This window comes from Phascolarctos cinereus, unplaced genomic scaffold (assembly GCF_003287225.1).
Source record: "Phascolarctos cinereus isolate Bilbo 61053 unplaced genomic scaffold, phaCin_HiC Scaffold_726;HRSCAF=1367, whole genome shotgun sequence".
Taxonomy (NCBI): domain Eukaryota; kingdom Metazoa; phylum Chordata; class Mammalia; order Diprotodontia; family Phascolarctidae; genus Phascolarctos; species Phascolarctos cinereus.
The window spans coordinates 385,682,164-385,701,250 of NW_027556098.1; the positions used below are offsets into that span (position 1 = coordinate 385,682,164).

General features: G+C 45.8%; 2 protein-coding genes across 2 annotated transcripts in view; one reads left to right on the forward strand and one right to left on the reverse strand.

Annotated features, from left to right (window-relative positions):
- The first annotated feature begins 306 nt into the window (after positions 1 to 306).
- AGMAT (agmatinase (putative)) lies at positions 307 to 11,543 on the forward strand. The gene is made up of 7 exons (XM_020973278.2): positions 307 to 755; positions 3,235 to 3,437; positions 5,145 to 5,193; positions 7,082 to 7,277; positions 8,628 to 8,807; positions 9,568 to 9,652; positions 10,374 to 11,543. Exons 1-7 carry the CDS (start codon positions 352 to 354, stop codon positions 10,445 to 10,447), a joined length of 1,191 nt encoding a protein of 396 aa, XP_020828937.1. The 5' UTR covers positions 307 to 351; the 3' UTR covers positions 10,448 to 11,543.
- Positions 11,142 to 19,087, reverse strand: part of DNAJC16 (DnaJ heat shock protein family (Hsp40) member C16) — a 34,857-nt gene continuing 26,911 nt past the window's right edge. Inside the window, 4 exon segments of the mRNA XM_020973264.2 lie at positions 11,142 to 14,644; positions 15,152 to 15,322; positions 18,168 to 18,263; positions 18,356 to 18,436. Coding sequence (XP_020828923.1) covers positions 14,245 to 14,644; positions 15,152 to 15,322; positions 18,168 to 18,263; positions 18,356 to 18,436 — 748 coding nt within the window. The 3' untranslated portion in view covers positions 11,142 to 14,244.

Sequence of the window (19,087 nt, forward strand, 5' to 3'; positions counted from 1 at the left end):
GGTCCGTACACCTGTGTGTGAATCTATCTGTAGGTTAAGAACATGTGTGCTGGAGAAATTTGATTTATTGTTATCTCCATACTGGACAGGGGCCAGAGGAACTTGCCACCATGTTCTTCATTCTCAGGCCTAGCTTTGCTTCTAAAAGACCTGGGGTGGGAGAGGTGGAATGAATAAGCCTTTCTGTTGGCCTTGGAATCCCCTCCCCTACTACCTTTTAACTAATGATGCCCCAGAAGATATTCTCTGTCCCTTTGCCCTTTGAGCCAGAACTAAGTTACTGATCAATCAACTTGGCTGCTTTAGAGGAAAGCCAAAGGCCAGGAGGGATTTCACCAGCCCTAGGGCAGCATGGAGCAGCTCTTTTCCTGCCATGGCCGAAGACTTCTCCAAGCCAGTTTGTGGAAGAATGGCGTCCATCTTAGGGCCTCCTCAGGAGTCAGCATGTTACGAAAGTCGGGGGCCTGTCAAAGGCCTTTGACAAGGACCTTTGCCATGCTCCGGGGGGCCCACTCTGGCTGCCTAGCTGGCTCTGCTCCCAGGCTTCTTGAGAACCACCTCCAACAGTCAGACATCCCAAGCCGATGGGCCTCAGGCGCCACATGTAACTCACCTCCCAGCTCTGAGATTGTAGCCCGACCAGTGGGTGTCTGCACCATGATGAGACTGCCCTTGCAGGGCTCCCCTGAAGGGCTGGATGCTGCATTTGTGGGCGTTCCTCTAGATATTGGCACTTCCAACCGACCTGGGACAAGGTAAGCTCTCTCCCTCTCTCCCTCTCTCTCTCTCTCTCTCTCTCTCTCTCTCTCTCTCTCTCTCTCTGTCTCTCTCCCTCTCTCTCCCTCTCTCTCCCTCTCTCTCTCTCTCTCTCTCTCTCTCTCTCTCTCTCTCTCTCTCTGTCTCTCTCCCTCTGTCTCTCTCCCTCTCTTCTCTCTCTCTCCTCTCTCTCTCTCTCTCTCTCTCTCCTCTCTCTCTCTCTCTCTCTCTCCCTCTCTCTCTCTCTCTTGACAACAGAGCACCCAGTGCCCCCCAGACATGGAGTTTGGAGTCCTGGCTTGTATTCCAGCCTTCATAATTTCTTAGTTATGTGACTTTGGGCAAGGCCTTTCATCATTCTCATCTGTAAAATAGGCAGTAATAATCCACTATTGTACTTCCCTCATAGGGGTGCTGTGAATGAATTAGAGAAAAACTATTAACTGCTTACTGCACTCTATGGGGCAGTGGAGAGAGACATGGAGTCAGGAGGACCTGGGTTTAAATCTGGCCTCAAATACTGAGTAGTTGTACGGCCTGAGGTAAGCCACTTAACCCCTCTGGGTTCAGTTTTCTCCTCTGTAAAAGGGGGATGATGACAGCACCTACTCCCAGGGTTGTTGTGAGGACCAAATGAATGAACAGAACTTGGCTCACTTATACAAATGCTACCTCTCATTTATATAGTATGTTAAGGTTTGCAAGGTATTAAACATTTGTTAACTCATTTGATCCTCACAACAAATCTGGGAGGTGTAGGTGCTGTTAGTTTCTCCATTTTTCAGATGAGGAAACTGAGGCACAGAAGGGTTCAGTGCCTTGCCCAGAGTTACATCAAGTTGGTGTCTGAATTGGATTCGAACAAGGTCTTCTTGACTCTAGGTCTGGCCCCCTCTCCACAGCATACTTCATTTGGATCAGGATTTTAATGGAGAGTGGGTTCGCTAATTAATTATTATGGATGTAGAGGCATCTCTGGGTTATCAGAGGCTATGCCAGCAGAGTGCCAGATTAGCAGGCCCCGCCAGGTTGCATAGGCTTAGAACATGGGCTCTGTGAGTGACTGACAAAATGTCTCTTTTTGGAGGACTAACCTGGGCACCGGGTTGGTTGCAGGGTGATTTTTTTTGGTGGCTAGAGCTACCAAGGGGGAGCAGATAGAACACTGGGCCTGGAGTCAGGAAGACTCATCTTCATCAGTTCAAATCCAGCCTCACACACTTCCTAGCTGTGGGATTCTGGGCAAGTCACTTCACCCTGCTTGCCTCAGTTTCCTCATCTGTAAAATGAGCTGGAGAAGAAATGGCAAGCCACTCCAGTATGTTTGCCAAGAAAACCCCCAATGGTCATGGAGAGTCGGAGTCGACTGAAGCGACTAAAGACCAGCCATTAAGTCATTGGAGGCTGTAGTCTGCACCGGTGGAAGGAGGGCCAGATCCTGGGAACCCGATGTACCGAAGCTGATGCTCGTAGCGCAGCCTGAGCAGCTGACACGGGGCGGGGGGGGCTGTGGCCTCTGCAGAAGCATAGCCGCTGCCATGAATGTGCTGAGAGGGATGAGCTGAGGGGGCTGCTAACCAGGAGGCAGGAGGGAGGTAGACCAGGGTTCTCTGACTTTATCAAACCAGACCATTGACCAGCATTAGGCTTGTTTATGCCTTGTACTTCTGGGGGAAAAAATTGTTCAGTCATTTCAGTCGTGTCTGCCTCTTCTTGGCCTCATCTGGGGCTTTCTTGGCAAAGACACTGGAGCGATTTGTTGTTTCCTTCTCCAGCTCATTTGACAGGTGAGGAAACTGAGGCATACAGGGTAAAGTGACTTGCCTAGGGTCATACAGCTAGTAAGTATCTGAGGTCAGATTTGAACTCAGAGAGCTGAGTCTTCCTCACTGCAGGCCTTGTACTCTATCCATTGTGCCACCTAGCCTCCCTCAAAGCTCTTGGAGGTGGAGCTGCTTTTATATTTCTCCTAAAAATTCTTATTTCTGAAAAACTAACAAGCTATGCTTAAATTGCCATTTAAAAGAAAATTCTTTTGTCCTACACACATGGCTCATTGGGCAGCTAGGTGGCACAGTGGGCCTGGAGTCAGGTAGTCCTGAGTTCAAATCTGACCTCAGACAGTTACTAGCTATGTGACCTTGGATAAGTCACTTACCCTCTGCCTGCCTGTTTCCTCAACTATAAATTGGGGATAACATTAGCCCCTGCCTTTTGGGTTTGTCGCAAGAGTCAAATGAGATAATGATTATGAAGTGCTGAGCATAGTGTCTGGCACATAGCAGGCACTTAATAGATGCTAGCTGTTGTTATTAATAATAGAAATTATTATTATTATCTGGAGAGAAGGGCTCCTCCACACTGCTTCTGTTAACAGCTGGCTGACTGCTCCCAGAGGCTCTGCACCTTGCCCAAGGCCACACAGGGCCCTTCCTCCCCTTTTGCAGGTGAGTCACTGTGATGCTCCTCATCTCCCAGGTTTGGACCTCGACGGATTCGGGAGGAATCTGTGTTGCTGAGGGCAGTTAACCCAAGCACGGGTGCTGTCCCCTTCCAGTCCCTCTCAGTGGCTGACATCGGTGATGTGGATGTCAACCTGTACAACCTCGCGGACAGCTGCCGGCTCATTCGAGAAGGCTATCAGAGAATTGCGGCGACCAGCTGTATTCCTCTCACCTTAGGTAAGGGACCACGGCAGTCTATTTTCATATCATGAGGCAGCTAGGTAGTGCAGGGGATAGAGAGCCCTGGAGGTCCTGACCTCAGATTTGGCCTCAGACACCAACTAGCTGTGTGACCCTGGGTGAGTTATGTCACCTCTGTCTGCCTCAGTTTCCTCAACTGTAAAAGGCGGAGAGTAATAGCATCTACCTCCCAGGGTTGTTGTAATGATCCAATGAGGTCATATGTGTAAAGTGCTTAGTGCTATGTAAATGCTAGTATCCCTAGCTAATTTTTTTATTATAGGTTTAAGCCTAGTGCTTGCCCAGGGCAAGTATGGATTACTGTTTCACTCATTTTGCAGACATAGTGAAGGCCCACATTTGTAGTCCTTGCAGCTGGTGGAAGGAAGAAAAAAAGCATGTATTAAGCTCCGACTTTGTTTAAGGCACTGTGCTAAGTCCTTTAAAAATAGTTATTTCATTGTATCTTCCCAACAACCCTGGGAGTTAGGTGCTATTATGATCCCCATTTTACTGTTGAGGAAACTGAGGCAGGCAGAGATTAGGTGGACTTGCCCAGAGTCACACAGCTAAGTGTCGGGGCCAGATCTTAACTCAGTGATGGATCACTTGAGTTGGGAAGTCCTGGGCTGCAGCTGATTGAGTTTTCATACTAAGTCTGGCACCAAGATGGGGAGCCCAGGAGCAATCAGAATTGGGATTGAGAAAGAAAGAGAAATGTCATTCATTGTCCTACCTGGGCATCCCCTGTGGGGAAGATGACAAAATTAAAAGAAACTCAGATTGGTCAAGATCTTTCACACAGACAGATCTGGGCCAATGTGAAGGCTTCAGAAGGCAGATACCACAAACCTGTAGAGCCAGGGCTGACTGGCATGCCTGCTGAAGTTCCCTGGTCTATTGCTCACCTCCCCTTCCTCTCAACTGCCTGCTGGATTTATAAGTGCTTAATATAACATTTAATACATATGTAGTGCTTACATAACATATATATATATATATATATATATATATATATATATATATATATATATAAAATAGTGCTTAATATAACATTTGCCCCATATATTATGAGCTACTGAAGGTCCAAGTACATTTTCTTTTTTTGGACTGGGGAGACAAAAGCCCCTTTTAGGCTCTTCAAGATGACATGGAGACAACCTTGAGTGGGTGGGTGGGAGTGGGAGGAGTGGGGTTATCCCAGCAGATGCTCCCAGACTGGGAAGACTTTGAGTCAACAATTCCCCCCCCCATAGGCTATGTGTGTGTCCCTTCTTAGGAAATGCCCTCAAGCTTCTCACTTTAACGTGGGCTCTGAGGTGCCACGAAACTGTCTACATTAAGCTTCATTGGTAGAGAGATGAGCCATCCTGATGGCTTTAGGCAATGAGGACACAACCCCAATACTTGTATCAGCACCACTTTTAAAAATTTTCTTGAACATGGTTTGGTGTGTGCCTCAGTTTCTCTAATGTGCTTCAAAAGTGAATGTTCAGATGGGGGCTATTCCCCTTCCTCAATCCTTGCCACCCCCTCATGGAACCCACTCTTTTTTCAGGTCTGGCTCCAGTTCTTTCATCTTAATGGAAAGGAGCTCCAAATTAGATGCATTTTAACTTGTTATATCTATGTTCTAGGCAGAGTCATCACTCCTCCCTGTAATTCTGAAGGAGGGTGATTTTTTTTCTTTTTCTTTCATTACAGGAGGAGATCACACAATCACTTACCCCATACTGCAGGCGTTGGCGGAAAAGTGAGTTTCGGGAGATCTAAAACAAATTAGTTTTTAACAATCCGGGCACTGTTGGCTCTGAGGTTCTGTGAGCTCAGGTCATTGGTTGGGGGTGGGGGAGGGTTAGGAGGTTGCCTAGCCAAAGGGCTGGGCTGGTGGTGTGCATCTAGGATGACTGAAGAAAGACTCCATGAGTATCTGTCATTTGCCAGGCACAAGTCAGAATCTTTTGGTCTCCAGAGCACATTCACCCTCTGGTGCCGGCTTCCATCTTGTTCTGACCAGCGTGCTCAGCATTTTAAACTTTCCTTCTGGTTTTGTGAAAGCTGGTACCCAATGAAGTACTCAATCTCTAGATAACAGTGAGTTTCATTTGGTTTGGTTTCAGCATTCAGTGACAAAGGAAAGACTGAGAGAGTTTAGATAAGGGTGAGCTTGGAGGCAGGGGCTCTTTCCTACCCAGAAGATCCCCAGACAACAGACAGGGTGTTTCCCAGGAAAAGTTGAGCAAGGAAATGCTCCATTGTCGCCTCGATGGAGAACAGAGAACAAGGGGGCCATTTGGGTTTGGTCCGTATTTGATGAAGTGTAGTCCTGTGGTGTGCCCATGGCCACCGTGGGGGTGGCATGGTATGGTGAAAAAATGGATTGGGAGCCAGGGAGCCTGGGTTGACCTTCAACAAGTCACTTAACCTCTGGAGGCCTCCCATTTTCTCCTTTATAAAATAAGGGAGTTAGACTAGATAATCTCAAGGGTCCCCTTTCATCTCTAAATCCATTTCCAAACAGCTCTCACAATACAGCCCTAAGAAACAGAAATATTCCAGGTGGCAATCAAGATGTCTAGACTCATTTCTGCAAGCTTGCCGCTGCTCCCAACCATGTGATTTGATCCCTTCTGATTAAAGTTTGGGACCAAAAGGCCAGCTGAAGAAAACCAAAATGATCCTGGAATCTTGGGGAAAATCTTGAGAATAGGACTACCTACTTACTCCTGAGTGAGGTTGAGATTCTTCTGCCCTGGCATTGAAGGCTACCCACAATTTACTGCCATGCTCTTTCTAGACAGATATCATATGACTTATTCCCTTCCATGTGCTCCCAGGGAGAAGGGCATTTATGGGGTGTGTGTGTGTGTGTGTGTGTGTGTGTGTGTGTGTGTGTGTGTGCAGGCTATTCTTCGTTCATGTTGTTCTTCATGCCTGCCATGCTCACCCATTGCCTCTCCCTCTTGAATTCCTACACATCCTTTTAAGCCCAACTCAGAATGCCTCCTTCTCCAGGGAGCCTTCTCTGACCCATCCTAGTTAGTCAGTCAGTCATAGAATTAAAAGTAGGAAAGTGCCTTAAAGGTTGTCTAATCCAGAGGTGTCAGACATGAGCACAGGGCCCACCATACTCTCAAGTTTGACCTGAACCAGATTAAAAGGTAATTGGGAAATATTTGACAAAGCAAATAAAAATACATAGATAACATTCCATTTTAAAACTCAGCCAATATGTGGCCGGCTTACAGTTTAGTGGCCCCTGTTTCTATTAGAGTTTGACACCAGCTGGTCTAAACCCTTCATTTAATAGAACAGGAAACAGAGGCAGAGAGGGATCTTCAGTGACTTGCCCAGAATTACAGAGCTAGAAAGTAGTTGAGCCTAGGACCTGAACCCAGTCCCTTTAATCATCTTTTTCTACTTTAGCCCTCCCACAGGATACTTCATTCACCATGTTTGAATATGTTTATCATACATTTATTTTATCAAAGGCATCTGTATGTCATATTATCCTACTAGACCATAAGCTCCATGAAGGCAGGCACTATGTTCTTGTCTAAATTTGCTGTCACCCCCAGCCACTGCTTGTTGGCCCTCCAGAGACACCTGACTCTCCCCTCTGGTCCCTCTGCTGTCACTAGGCATGGTCCTGTTGGGCTGTTGCATGTCGATGCCCACACTGATACAGCTGACAAAGCCTTGGGAGAGAAGCTCTACCATGGGACCCCCTTTCGTCGCTGTGTAGAAGAAGGACTCCTGGACTGCAGACGAGTGGTACAGATAGGCATCCGGGGATCTTCCATGACCCTGAATCCCTACAAATACAATCGAGACCAGGTGACAGACTGGGCAAGAAGAGTCCTTCTCCCCTCCTCTCCCTAACGCTTATGTAAGGTGGCAGTCACGAAGCTGGGAATGCTGGGGGTGACAGACTCTGTTTTTACCAGAAGTGTTACACGAGACAAAGACAAGGATGCTGGCCTAGGGGATGAGAAACCCCATTCTGGGGGCGAGGAAGTAAGAAGGGAAGTGGGTGTTACTGGAATGGTACCAAGAATATTTCCAGCTGCTCCCAGGAAGGAGCTGAGCAATGTCTGACAGGGATGCAGGGACCCCAGACACAGAAAGAACATTTCTTACGTACAAGAAGACAGTAGCCCGACCATGACAGCTTTATTAGTGCCTCAACACATTCTGCCAGGACGAGGTCACATGTGCTCTCTTCCAGGAAGCCCCTCTGCTGATCCCTGGCGTTGGTGCTCTCTCCCACCTCAAATTATATTTATCAAAAGACAGCTTGGAAAACAGGAAGCCCTGGGTTCAAGTTCCCTCCTCCACATGCCACCTCCCACATGCTGGCTGTGGGACCAGGGCCAAGCCTTTTAGCTTTTCAGGGCCCCAGTTAATTCCCTAAAAGTTGCAAAGCATATACCAATCTGCACTGGTAAAGTGAGTTTTCTATACCAATTAATTCACAGGTCCGATCCAATGTATCCATCTACTCAGGAGCTCTTGACCTGGGGTCCATTGATGCTTAAGACTGTGAATAGATTAGAAGAGGTTTAGCTTAGATGGGGAAAAAAGGTCTTTATTTTCACCAACAAGTAACTGAAACGTAGCATTTCATTTCCTTCAGTTAAGAAGGGAGGCAAAGGACCTCTGTAGTGCTTGCCTTCACCAGGTGGCCAGAAAGCCCATGACGCACAAAAAAGTTAAGAACCTGTGATCTGGTAGAATATAAGCTACTTAAGGGTATATATATGTGTGCACACACATGTATATACATACGTGTGTGTATATACACATATACTACACACACACACACACACACACACACACACACACACACGTGTTATATTTTGGTCTGTGTCCCCAGCACCTAGCACAGAGCTTGGCATACAGCAAGTATTTAATACATGCTTGAGGAAAAAATCAAGAGCCATTCAGAGGATGAAGAGCTGCCCAGGGTGGTCTTTGGATGCCGTTAGGGGCACTCAGTCTTCAACAGTAACTGATTTTTGAGTGAGGACAGAAGGGAATAGTGATAAAGCAGAAAGGGGTTGGAAAAACTCCTCTGTCTGTCTGTCTGTCTCTCTCTTCATAACAGCAGCAGAGAAGGTCGTTTTCCCTTCTCTGGTTTGGGAAACTTTTCTGTTCTCTAGAGATCTTTAACTTCACATCCTGTAGGGCTTCCGTGTGGTCCTGGCTGAAGATTGCTGGCTGAAGTCGCTAGTTCCGTTGATGGGGGAAGTGAGGCAGCAGATGGGAGACAAGCCTATTTATATCAGCTTTGATATTGATGCCTTGGATCCAGCCTATGCCCCAGGGACGGGGACTCCTGAGATTGCTGGCCTCACACCAAGCCAAGTAAGAAAGTTCTGAAAGAACAAGTGTCTGAATTCTCAGCGTCAGTGGATGGCTGCAGACCCACTCGGCTTTGAGTCAAAGCATGGGGACCTGGGTTCAATTTGTGGCTCTTTCACTTGCTGCAGTAATATGCAACCTTGGGCAAATAACCACCTCTCCAGGCTCATTTAGCTGTAAAACGAGGGGGCTGCTGCTAGCAGAAAATGCAAAATCCTGAGCCTAGCACACTCAAAGCCCTCTCAAATACGGCTCCTGTGTTCCCAGTCTTTCTCATCAGTTCCCTTCACGCACTGTTCTAACCCAGCCACCTCCATGCCTTTACAGAGGAGCTTCCGATGTCTGGAATGCTCCTTCCTCTCTAGCCTCCTTCACAGCACAGTTCAGGTGCCTGACCTTCACACCTGCTCTGATTTCCCCAGGTGTGAGTCTCTCCAAATTGCTGCGTGTACATTGCACCCTGGTAAGGCACAAGCTTCTTGAGGGCAGGGATTCTTGTATTCTCTCCAGGGCACCTAGTGGATCCTGAATTATCCTGGACATCCCTCCGGTTCAGAATCCTTTGATCTCTAACACTAGGTGGGGAGTTCAGGGACCAAGATTCATTTGGGACTTTCCTACGTCTAGCTTCATCTGTTGGCCTGTTAGGAAGCTGCAAGTTGGACTTCAGACGTCACAGCATGAGGTTCACCATGGGAGGTCACTGTGCTGGATGGGCTACCTTTCCATTTATTTAGCTAACGTGACCATATACCTTGCTTAGGCCTTGGAGATTATCCGTGGATGTCAAGGCCTGAACGTGGTGGGCTGTGATCTTGTGGAAGTCGCGCCTATGTATGATCCTTCTGGTGAGTACAGGGAACAAAGTTGTAAGTAATGGCCGAGCCAGAGGAGGGCTTAATTTGGTCAGTCGCCAGGGAGACGTGAAGTTCCCTTCATTCAGCAAAGGGAACGTTTCTAATAGTGAGGCAAATCAGCTTCTGGTTCTGCTCCTTGCCAACGCAAGCTCATTAACCATAACAAAACCCCTGAGAGAGAGTTAAATATTATTAGCCTTTCCCACTTGTCTGCTGAAGAAAAAGCTAGGCCTGCAGTTTTGTGACAGAGGTGTCAACCGGCTCTGATATTTTATATTTATGCTTTAATATTTCACTGAAAAGTGAACACTTGGAGTAGTGACCTGCTTTACTGAGCAGGCTGCTTCAACAGCAGATGTTCATGACAGATGCTGAGCCACTGATTTTAGGCCAGAAAGGCCTATAGGTTTAGGGTCTGGCTTACCTGAGAGAACTGATATTACATAAAATACTTATGATGAGTTTTCCTTGGGAAATTTCTTTTTCTGGATTAAAAAAAAGGATATTCCAATTGAACTTTTAAGTACTGATGCTGAACAAAGGCGTAGAATGACTAAATCCAGTCTCAGGAAGATGGATGTCGTGTTGGGAGTCCTAAGGGAGGGATGGACAGTGGGAAAAACTCCTCTTGGGCATGTGGTCACATTCTCGTTCTTAAGCTTTTGTGAGAGGAGCTCCTCAGCAAACTCTCGGGGGCCTTCTTCCTTTTCAGGAAACACAGCTCTCCTGGCAGCCAATCTGCTGTTCGAGATGCTGTGTGTTCTCCCCAAAGTGAAAACTGTCTGAGCTGTTCCCTGGCCTCGGTGCTTCTCAAAGGGAAATCTCCTTACAAGGATGGACTGGTCACAGGGCAGACAGGTCTTAGGAAGAGTCTACAGGCAAGTGGCCTAGCTGAAGCACCCAGAGGATTAAGCACACTGGACAAGTTTTTGCCAAACCAAATAACGATTTTCTGCTAAATGCGTCTTAAGTGTCTTGTCTGACTTCTAGAAATGGAAAAATAAAACGATCATCAATATAAGCTAATTCTTTTCCAAGGACATAGTTACAATTAAATAAATATTAAACAGCCAAAAAAATCATGCCCCAAACAAAAGCCCATTCCCCCGACCAGAACCAGGAATTCTGATCACCCATAGTATCCTAGGATGTCAGTGCTGAAAAGGGTGACACAGAAGATATAGTAAAGATGACTCTATCAACACCTACTTGCACTAGGTGGTTAGGAAACTGGGACTTTGCAATTGCATCTCGGACTTAAGATATGGAGAAACGTCGGGCTGACAAGGAAAGGAAGAGTCATCCGTGAAACTAGCTCACACAGCGGGGTACATCTGACCTCTGTGAGCATGGCGAGTGGAGCCAGGAAACAGTGTCATGCCCACTCCATTCTGCCCTCATGCTCACTTCACGGCCACTCTATCACAGCCATTGTGACCTAGGCTGCCGTCCTTATAATCCAAGAGCTGACCCATCATAGTCACACATTAAAATAGTTTATTTCAGTTTCCAGTCTGTAAGTCTTAAAACAAAAATAACATCAATGCCTGTTCACAATACAAAAAACAAACATAAAAAAAGATAATTTGCTAAATAAGTTATTTGTTGCTAAGAGTATCAAAAGTGCAAAATATTCACCTTCTTTTCAGACCTCTATCTAAGGTATGACCACTCCCTCTCCAGAACTGCATTGAACTGACAGCCTTCTCCCCCCCCCCCCCCCCCAGCAACTGTGGGATGCTGTTGACTGTAGCCCAGTCAGGCTGCTCTCAAGCAGGAACATAAGGGTTTGGCTATCAGCTACATTTCCTTTTGTTGCAAAGATGCTTTGCTTCAGTTTCTGAGATTTTTTACTAACAAATAAAATAAAATAAAAGCAGGATCTCTGTGTGTGTTCCCCATCCCTAATTCCTACCCACACAAGCCTACTGCTTTTTGACTGGGAGCCCCTGCACACATGTGTGGTAGATGGGTCCAGAAGGCATTGGTGAGATGAGCATGATGAAGCAGAGGCTGCTGTTGCTGGGTAACCTCTCCCAGTGTGGGGCTGAGGGTGGGGAGGGTGTTTAAGGACAGGGGAGCTGGGCTTGGGCTATTATGCTATTATTGCTCTGACGAAGGTCACAGCTTTGAAGACTGGGAGCACAAAGGAAAACAGGCATTTTCCTTTTGAAATGAAGCAATGTTCTCACAAACTTGTTTTGGCTCAGTGTCATGCTTTTATGTGTCTCTTCTCAGCAGTGAACACACTTACATAGAGTCCTTACCAATCAGCAAGAAAGAACCCAGCTTTGCAAGCTGCTTCATCAACTTGGTCATACCTCAAAATTCACCTTAAATTAGAAAGCTGGTTTGAATAAACAATTCATCCTTTATGCAGGTGCCTCTGACATAAGGGCAAATAATATCAGTTGAGACTATCTTTGGAGGAAAGGCTTAGATTATTGAGGGGTTCAGTTTGAAAAGAAAAAAGCAAAATCAGTATTGTACAAAAGGAATCACAAACCCATAACCACAGAATGGTTGCACCATTCTAATAGACCTTAGAACACAGTGTCAGAGTTGGGAGGGATCTTAGAGATCATTTACCAAGTCCCTCATTTAAAATTTTTCTTTTAACTTGACAAAAACCCCTCTCCCCAAAAAACTTCTGGGGGAGTTGTCAGGACTAGTACCTTCCCCAGCAGTGGCTCCAGTTCAAACACAGTGGCCTTGTGGTAGTAGGAGGGGGGCTGAAAGTACATCTGGCCAGTTGATTTGCATTGTCTACACAAGGCAAAGTGCAAAAAAAGAAGCAGCAATTTAGGACGAGGTTTTTGGTTTTCAGAACCTAAGGTGAGGAAGCCCATGCGAATAGGAATTAAAAAGAAAAGCTCAAGGCTGCACCGGAAGCCCAGGCGAATGCACGAGCCCATTCTCTTCGGCAGCCCCACTCACCCTAACCAGGTAGAGCCCAGGCACAAGGCTGTGCGTCACTCGACTACAAAGTCAAAATGCTGACTCGGCTGGTTCCAGTACTGGCTCTAGCCCTGTCAGGTGGGTCCCGAGACCTGGGCTGCCAAGGCTACTCAAGCATTTCTTGGAGGATCAAGGGAAGAGGGAAGCCTGGCACCGTTTTTTTTTCCTCCCTTAATGAATAATATTGGAAGAATCTTGGTTTAAATCATTCACCACTTTACCCCTGCAGGCACTCACAATGTAACTAACTACTTCTGGGTTATTTTGCAGTCAAATGATATAGTCTAAAGCAATTATGATTTAAAAAACCCACGTCATTTTCCTATGAGTCCTGTCTCTGGCTTCTGCCTCCTGCTTTAGAAATGAGTAGGTCATGCTGACATTTTCGAAGGCAGTCAGCCTTTACTATCTCCTGGTAGCTCTGTTCTTAAAGAAGGGGTCAGCTCTAACAGGTTGGCACTGTCCCATCTGGAGCCAACCAAGCTGAAACAGCTGGCAATTTCAGTTTGACCCTGAAGCTGCTGAGGGTGATGGTAAGTCAATATGGAAAACAGCTACGATGACCTGTCAGAATGGGCCAGAGGCTGAAACCAAGCATCCTCTAAATGGGCTGCTACAACTAGAGTGGTTCCACTGGTGACAGGATTTGACAGCACTGTGGGGGAAGATCACTGAAAAATTTTAAGTTCCTTGATACAAAGAAATGTCTGTTGTCCTAAAGCTGTGCCCTGGGGGTTGAAAAGGTTCCTTCAGGTTGACTAGAGACAAGGGAGAAGCACTTGACTTGGGTTCTACGCATCTACTGGCTCGTGGCAGCTTCTCCCTACATCTGAGAACCCAACCAGAGGTTATGGCTCCTAGTTAAGAGAATACCCTACAGCTGGCTGAGACAGAAAGGCATCTGAAGACAATAGACATTGCAACGGCTCAGAGTGGCCGCAGCGCTCCCTTGGTGTCCCCCTCACCTGGGCTATGGGCTGAGCAGGGGAGGCTTGTCCGGATGCCTTAGGCCACAACAACAAGAACATGGAACTGCAAAGTCTCAGACACTTTTGCTCTTCCCTTCCCCTGGAAAAAAAAATGAATGCGCATGCAGGGCCCCTGCTCAGCCTGTCAGTGCAGGAAAGACAGCTCACAGTCTGCCAAAGGGGGATGCCCCCAAATACACTCCTGGCCACTTCCAGGGTGCCCCCCCTCCACCCTCACCCCAGAATTACTGCAGGCACCGAGGCAGGAGCACAGTGGGAGAAGGACAGAGAGGGATGAAGAAGGGGACGGGGGTGACTGCCTCTGCCCACGCGCTTCATAAGGCTCAGTCCTCTCTGAGTCACGGGGTCTCTCCGTGGAAGAGACAGGACAAAATATGGGAAGACCATGTGGTGAGGACATGAGAGGAAGAGAGAATGTCTGCTTTAAATAGTGCGGCATCCAAATGAGGAAAAACCCCCAAACATTTTGGTACACAGAATTCAACTTGTATATTTCACTCTTAGGTTAGAGCGAGACAAAGGGAAGATTCTCCTAGTCAGTGCCCTAGAAGAGTCTGTCTGGTGCGGTGGTCTGGACAGTCCTGCTTGTCTTCCTACAAAGTCTGCAGGGGCTGAGTCTCTTTCTAGAGAATCCTCTCAGTCTAGTTCAGGCCACGATGGGATATAGAATCTCTGTAAAGAGCCTTCCAAAAGGCGTTCCATCCACAAGGACAGCTTGCTCAGTTTGCCTCTGACGGATTTGGATCCAGAATTACAGAAAGGTTTCCCTCGGGTCTCGCCCAAATGGAGGGAAGAGTCAAGGTCACCACTCGGGCCTATGGTTTCCTCGTCATCCGCTGTTTTCTGGGGCTTGAAGAGGCAGAAGTATTTCTTGTGTCCATTCAAAGCCAGGACGTAGCCAGTGTAGTCACGCTCCAAGAAATGCCTATCATACTGGTTTGGAATGGGAGCAGCATCCTGGGCAAACTCTAAGAGATATTCCAGCCACTCTCGGTGCTTATCAAGACTCAGGAAGGAGAAGTGAAGGCAGCTGCTCCTGTGGGAAGAACAGCAGCCACGTGAGCCAGGATCTAGTCAGACTCCCCTGTGGACAAATGCCTTCTGGACCCGGGCAGAGAATGGGCTGCGAGAGGGGCTCAGAGGGCCCCCACCCAGGCTGGCCCCCTCCACTGCAAACCTCTCCCTGGCTCACTTTCACAAGAAACCAAGGGGAAAGTTTCTACTGAAGGGCCCAGAAATTGGAATCTTTTCAATCTCTTGCTTCAATCAAAGCAAAAGAATCTAAGGCCAAGGCTGAAAGCAAATGCTTTTTCTTCTATGTCTGATTGTACCCATGAGTCTTAGGGACACATGACAGGGATTCTTTACATCTTGCATATTCCACTCCAAATCCAGGCTTTGCATTCGTGCCTGGCTTGAATTACCCAAGGCCCCCCAAGTTAAAGGCATAAAAGGGGGGGAAAGCCCAACAAAGCTAACCCTTGCTCCAATGTGAGCTTAGAGCTCTCTCTCCCGGCCTTTTGCCACACACCCCAACGCTTACCCAGTGAATGTGTACACTTCAAAAGCAAACTTCTGAAGCAGGCTGGTCTTGGTGGAGTCAGACAGAATAAGGACGACATTCATGTGGCCTGGCCTCAGTCGAACTAGGTTACTCATGTATGTGACATCTGTAAGCTCAGTCACCTCCACAAAACCCTTCTTGGGAATTCTGCTGTGGAGAAATATCAAAATGTGAAAAGGTGGGCAGGAGGAGGCCATGGCTAACACTTCAATGATTTAGAGATCTCACAGGCCAAGGGTGGGTACTCCCTTGTGTGATGACTGATGTACCTCATAAATATTCCAAAACAGTAGACTTTGGGGTTGCACTTCCCCCCAAATTCCTTACCCTTTGTTCTGAGTCTTTCTGAACTTAGCAAAGTTGGTGCTGGGACAAAGTTGGTGCCTCACTGGACCTGTACTAGAGTAGCCCTCTGATGACTTGTCATATTGTAGAGGCGACCATGGTAAGCCCAAAGTGTTCCAGTAAAAACTAATAGTACGAAAGATCCACAGTAGCACGATAAACAGTGGAAATAAGTGGGAATTGAAGGAGGGATAAGCACTTCTAGACCTCAAATTATACTACAAGGCAGTACTCACCAAAATTACTTGGTATCACTTAAAAACCAGAAAAGTAGACCAGTAAAATAGATGGGGCAAGGAAAATCATTAAAAATCAAACTCAGTATTTGATAAACCCTAAAACACAAATTACCTGGGGAGGAATTCTCTATTTAACAAGAAACAATGGGGAAAACTGAAAAGCAGCATGGCAGAAATGAGGTTTGGACCAACTTTTCCGTGTCGTCTTCCACAATAAACTCAAAATGGATGCCTGACTCGACTACAGAAGGTGAAACCATAAAAACAATCAGAAAAGAGCCCAAAGAGCCACAGGTAGGAAGTGAGTTCTTATCAAAATGAGGGATAAAGCTGACCACAAGAAATAAAATATTTAACTTTGATCACAACAATTTGAAAAAGTTTTGTATAAACAAAATTAAAGCACCTAGAACAAGGAGAATAGCAACAAGGGAAGCCGTCAACTGGGGGAGAAACCTATAGGCAACTGACAGAAAGATATAAGACTAAAAGCTATTCCCCAAGGGACTAAGTAGTCATAGGATATGAACAGTTTCAAAAGAATAGTAGCAAATTATAGCCACATAAAACATTATTACATATCATTAATAACAACAGAAATGCAAATAAAAACAATTCGGGTGTCACATCCTATCCAGCAAATTGACAAATATGACAAAAGATGGGAATAATCGTTGTTGGAGGAGTTCTGGTGATGGAATCCTAATAAAGCTGCCTCTAGCCCCAATCTAGCCACTGCCCCCACCCCCAAGATCTCAACTTCCTCATATTCTTCACAGAAACAGCAGGTGTGTCAATGTACTCAAGCACAACCACATCCATCTAGCCTCAGACAGGACCACAAAAGCCAGCCAATCAGAAAGCAACACCACCAGGATGCCTGCCCACCAAACTATAGAAGGGGCTTTCCCTAAGATGGCACCTGCAGAGTAATAGTGAAGAACTGACTTAAAGTAAACTTATGACATAGAGAGGCTTATTATAATACCATTATCATATATTAGTGCTCCTCCAAATTGGTTTTTCTGTATGCATTATGAGAAACTGCACGTGTAATTCCACTGAGGCTGAGACCCCTCCCCTATTACCTAATCCCTTGACAGACCTCTCCTGTCTTTCTAATATTCATATTTTCTACTGTGTAGTCAGCATCATATACTCTATAAAATTGCCTGTCTGGTCCTACTGAAATTGCCAGCTCCTTCTTGGAGCTCAGCTGGCTTTCTGAGATCTATAATTCTCAATAAATGCCTTTACTTGGTTTGGAGATGGTCTGAATCTGTGAATTCTTTTGAGATGAGCCCACAACACACCATGAAACTGCAACACTGGGAAGACAGGCACACTGGTACATTGTTGGTGGAGCAGTGAAGCAGTATAACTATTTTGGAAAGCAGCTTGGATAATTATGCAAATAAAGGGACTAAAATATCCATACTTTCTGACCCAGAGAACCCACTGATAGGCATAAACACCAAGGGGGTTAAGGAGCCCCTTTAAAAAGGGGCTCTATATATACTTTAAAATATTTGTAGCAACATTTTTTGTTGTAGCAAAGAACTGGAAATGAAGTAGGATGCCCACTGGTTGGGGAATGGCTAAACATGCCATAGAATGGGGATGTATTGAATGTTACTATGCTGTAAAAAGACAATGAATATGATGAACACAGAGAAGTATGAGAAGGCTTATATGAACTGATGCAAAGTGAAATAAACAGAACCAGGAAAACAACATACACAGTGGCAACAACAATATGACAAAATGAAAAACAAACAGAAAATCCAAACACTGCAAAAATATAACCACTAAGCTTGACCCCAGAGAAAAGCTATGAGAAAGCCCCTTCTTGGCCTAGTCATTGGGTCACTGGGCTAAATCTCTTTATATCATATCAGACTTGAGTTTGGCGTGCTGCTTTTCTTCTTTTCCTATTCTGTTTTACAGGATGGTTTTCTGGGAGGGGAAGTGTGATACTCTGGGAAATGTAGGTGATAAAAAACAAATTAGCTTAAGTAAGACTGGTTTAAAAGAAACGAATGAAAACAGGTTTGAATGCTAATTAATTAGCCAGCAATTCCTTTCAAGTAAGGTATAACTTCCATGAATGGGAGGATTTGAATAAAATGCCCCCTCAAAAAGGTTATACCAGTTTATGTGTGCACGCACACACACATTTATGTACACAAGTGTACATGTATCATGTGTCTGTATGTACACTGCACTGCTTTAGTTTAGCTCAAAGCTGCTCCCAAGATGGGAAGCTGCAGGTGCTACAGAGGTCCCTACACCAATCAAACCACAGGTTCAGGACGTTTTTCAGAGCTGCCATCCGGCCAGTGCTTCATCAGTCTCAAGGTGCCACGCCAATGGCAGCTCCTGACCACGGATGCCTTTCTTTACGCTGCTACCTGCTGTTCTCTTTGCTCAAGCAGGTCTCAGTCTTCTCAGTCTTCTCACTGACTTCTTTCTCAGGAGGCCGTGACTCTTGATCCTCATTGGAATCACTGAACAAATGAAGAAAAGGGCTTTCAGATTAAGTAGAGATTGGCCGTAGAAACACTTCAAAGGCAGGGGCAGTAAACATCCAGACACTTGCCTGAAAGCTTGAACAATGACTGTTCCAAAAAGAATGAAGAGAGCAGAAAAGATCAGGGATAGAAGGGGCATCATTTCTCGCCTGAAACAAGATTAACAGATGGGAAAAACAGGTTATACTGAGTGTTTTTTTCTTTCTAACAACCAACATGGGACTGCTTTTTCCATTTCTAATGCATTTGTCTCTTTTGTCTCCAAAGAGGTAAACTTTATTTTCCCTCCCAAACCCCTAACTCGAAGGTAGCCATGGCATGAACTCTGGATCTCGGGGGCAATATGCAGAATATTAAGTATAAACCTATCAAAGGAAATAGGCAATAAAGGATTAAATTAAACATCAGGATCAACTTTCCTACAATGAAGATGGTCTGTTTAGACACTGAAAAAGGTTAACGAATGGGCCGTACGACTGGTTTTCTATAAACCCATGGCTAGAGCAACTTCAGTAGAGTCCTCTGTGAAAGCTGGGGATTAGACTAAGTAGAAGTGGCCTTGCATATTTCTTTCCAATCTTTAGATAACATGATTTGTCCATAATCACTCAAGAATAGAAATTTATCATTCAACAAACATTTGGGTGCCTATTTGTTTAAAGAACTATATACCCTAGGCTACTGAGAAAGAGATCCAGAGGAAAGGCCTTTCCCTTGAAAACTCCTGAGTATTCTCTCACTTGTCCATGTCAACAAGTACTTCTCAGAAACCATGGCAAGATGGAATATTTCTTCCTAAA

What these genes read in the sequence shown, in the direction of transcription:
- AGMAT (XM_020973278.2), top strand. Translation starts at nt 352, where the DNA reads ATGGAGCAGCTCTTTTCCTGCCATGGCCGAAGACTTCTCCAAGCCAGT. An exon ending in CTGTATTCCTCTCACCTTAG is followed by an intron (nt 3,438 to 5,144) that starts GTAAGGGACCAC and finishes CTTTCATTACAG; the next exon opens with GAGGAGATCACACAATCACT. An exon ending in CTGGCCTCACACCAAGCCAA is followed by an intron (nt 8,808 to 9,567) that starts GTAAGAAAGTTC and finishes TACCTTGCTTAG; the next exon opens with GCCTTGGAGATTATCCGTGG.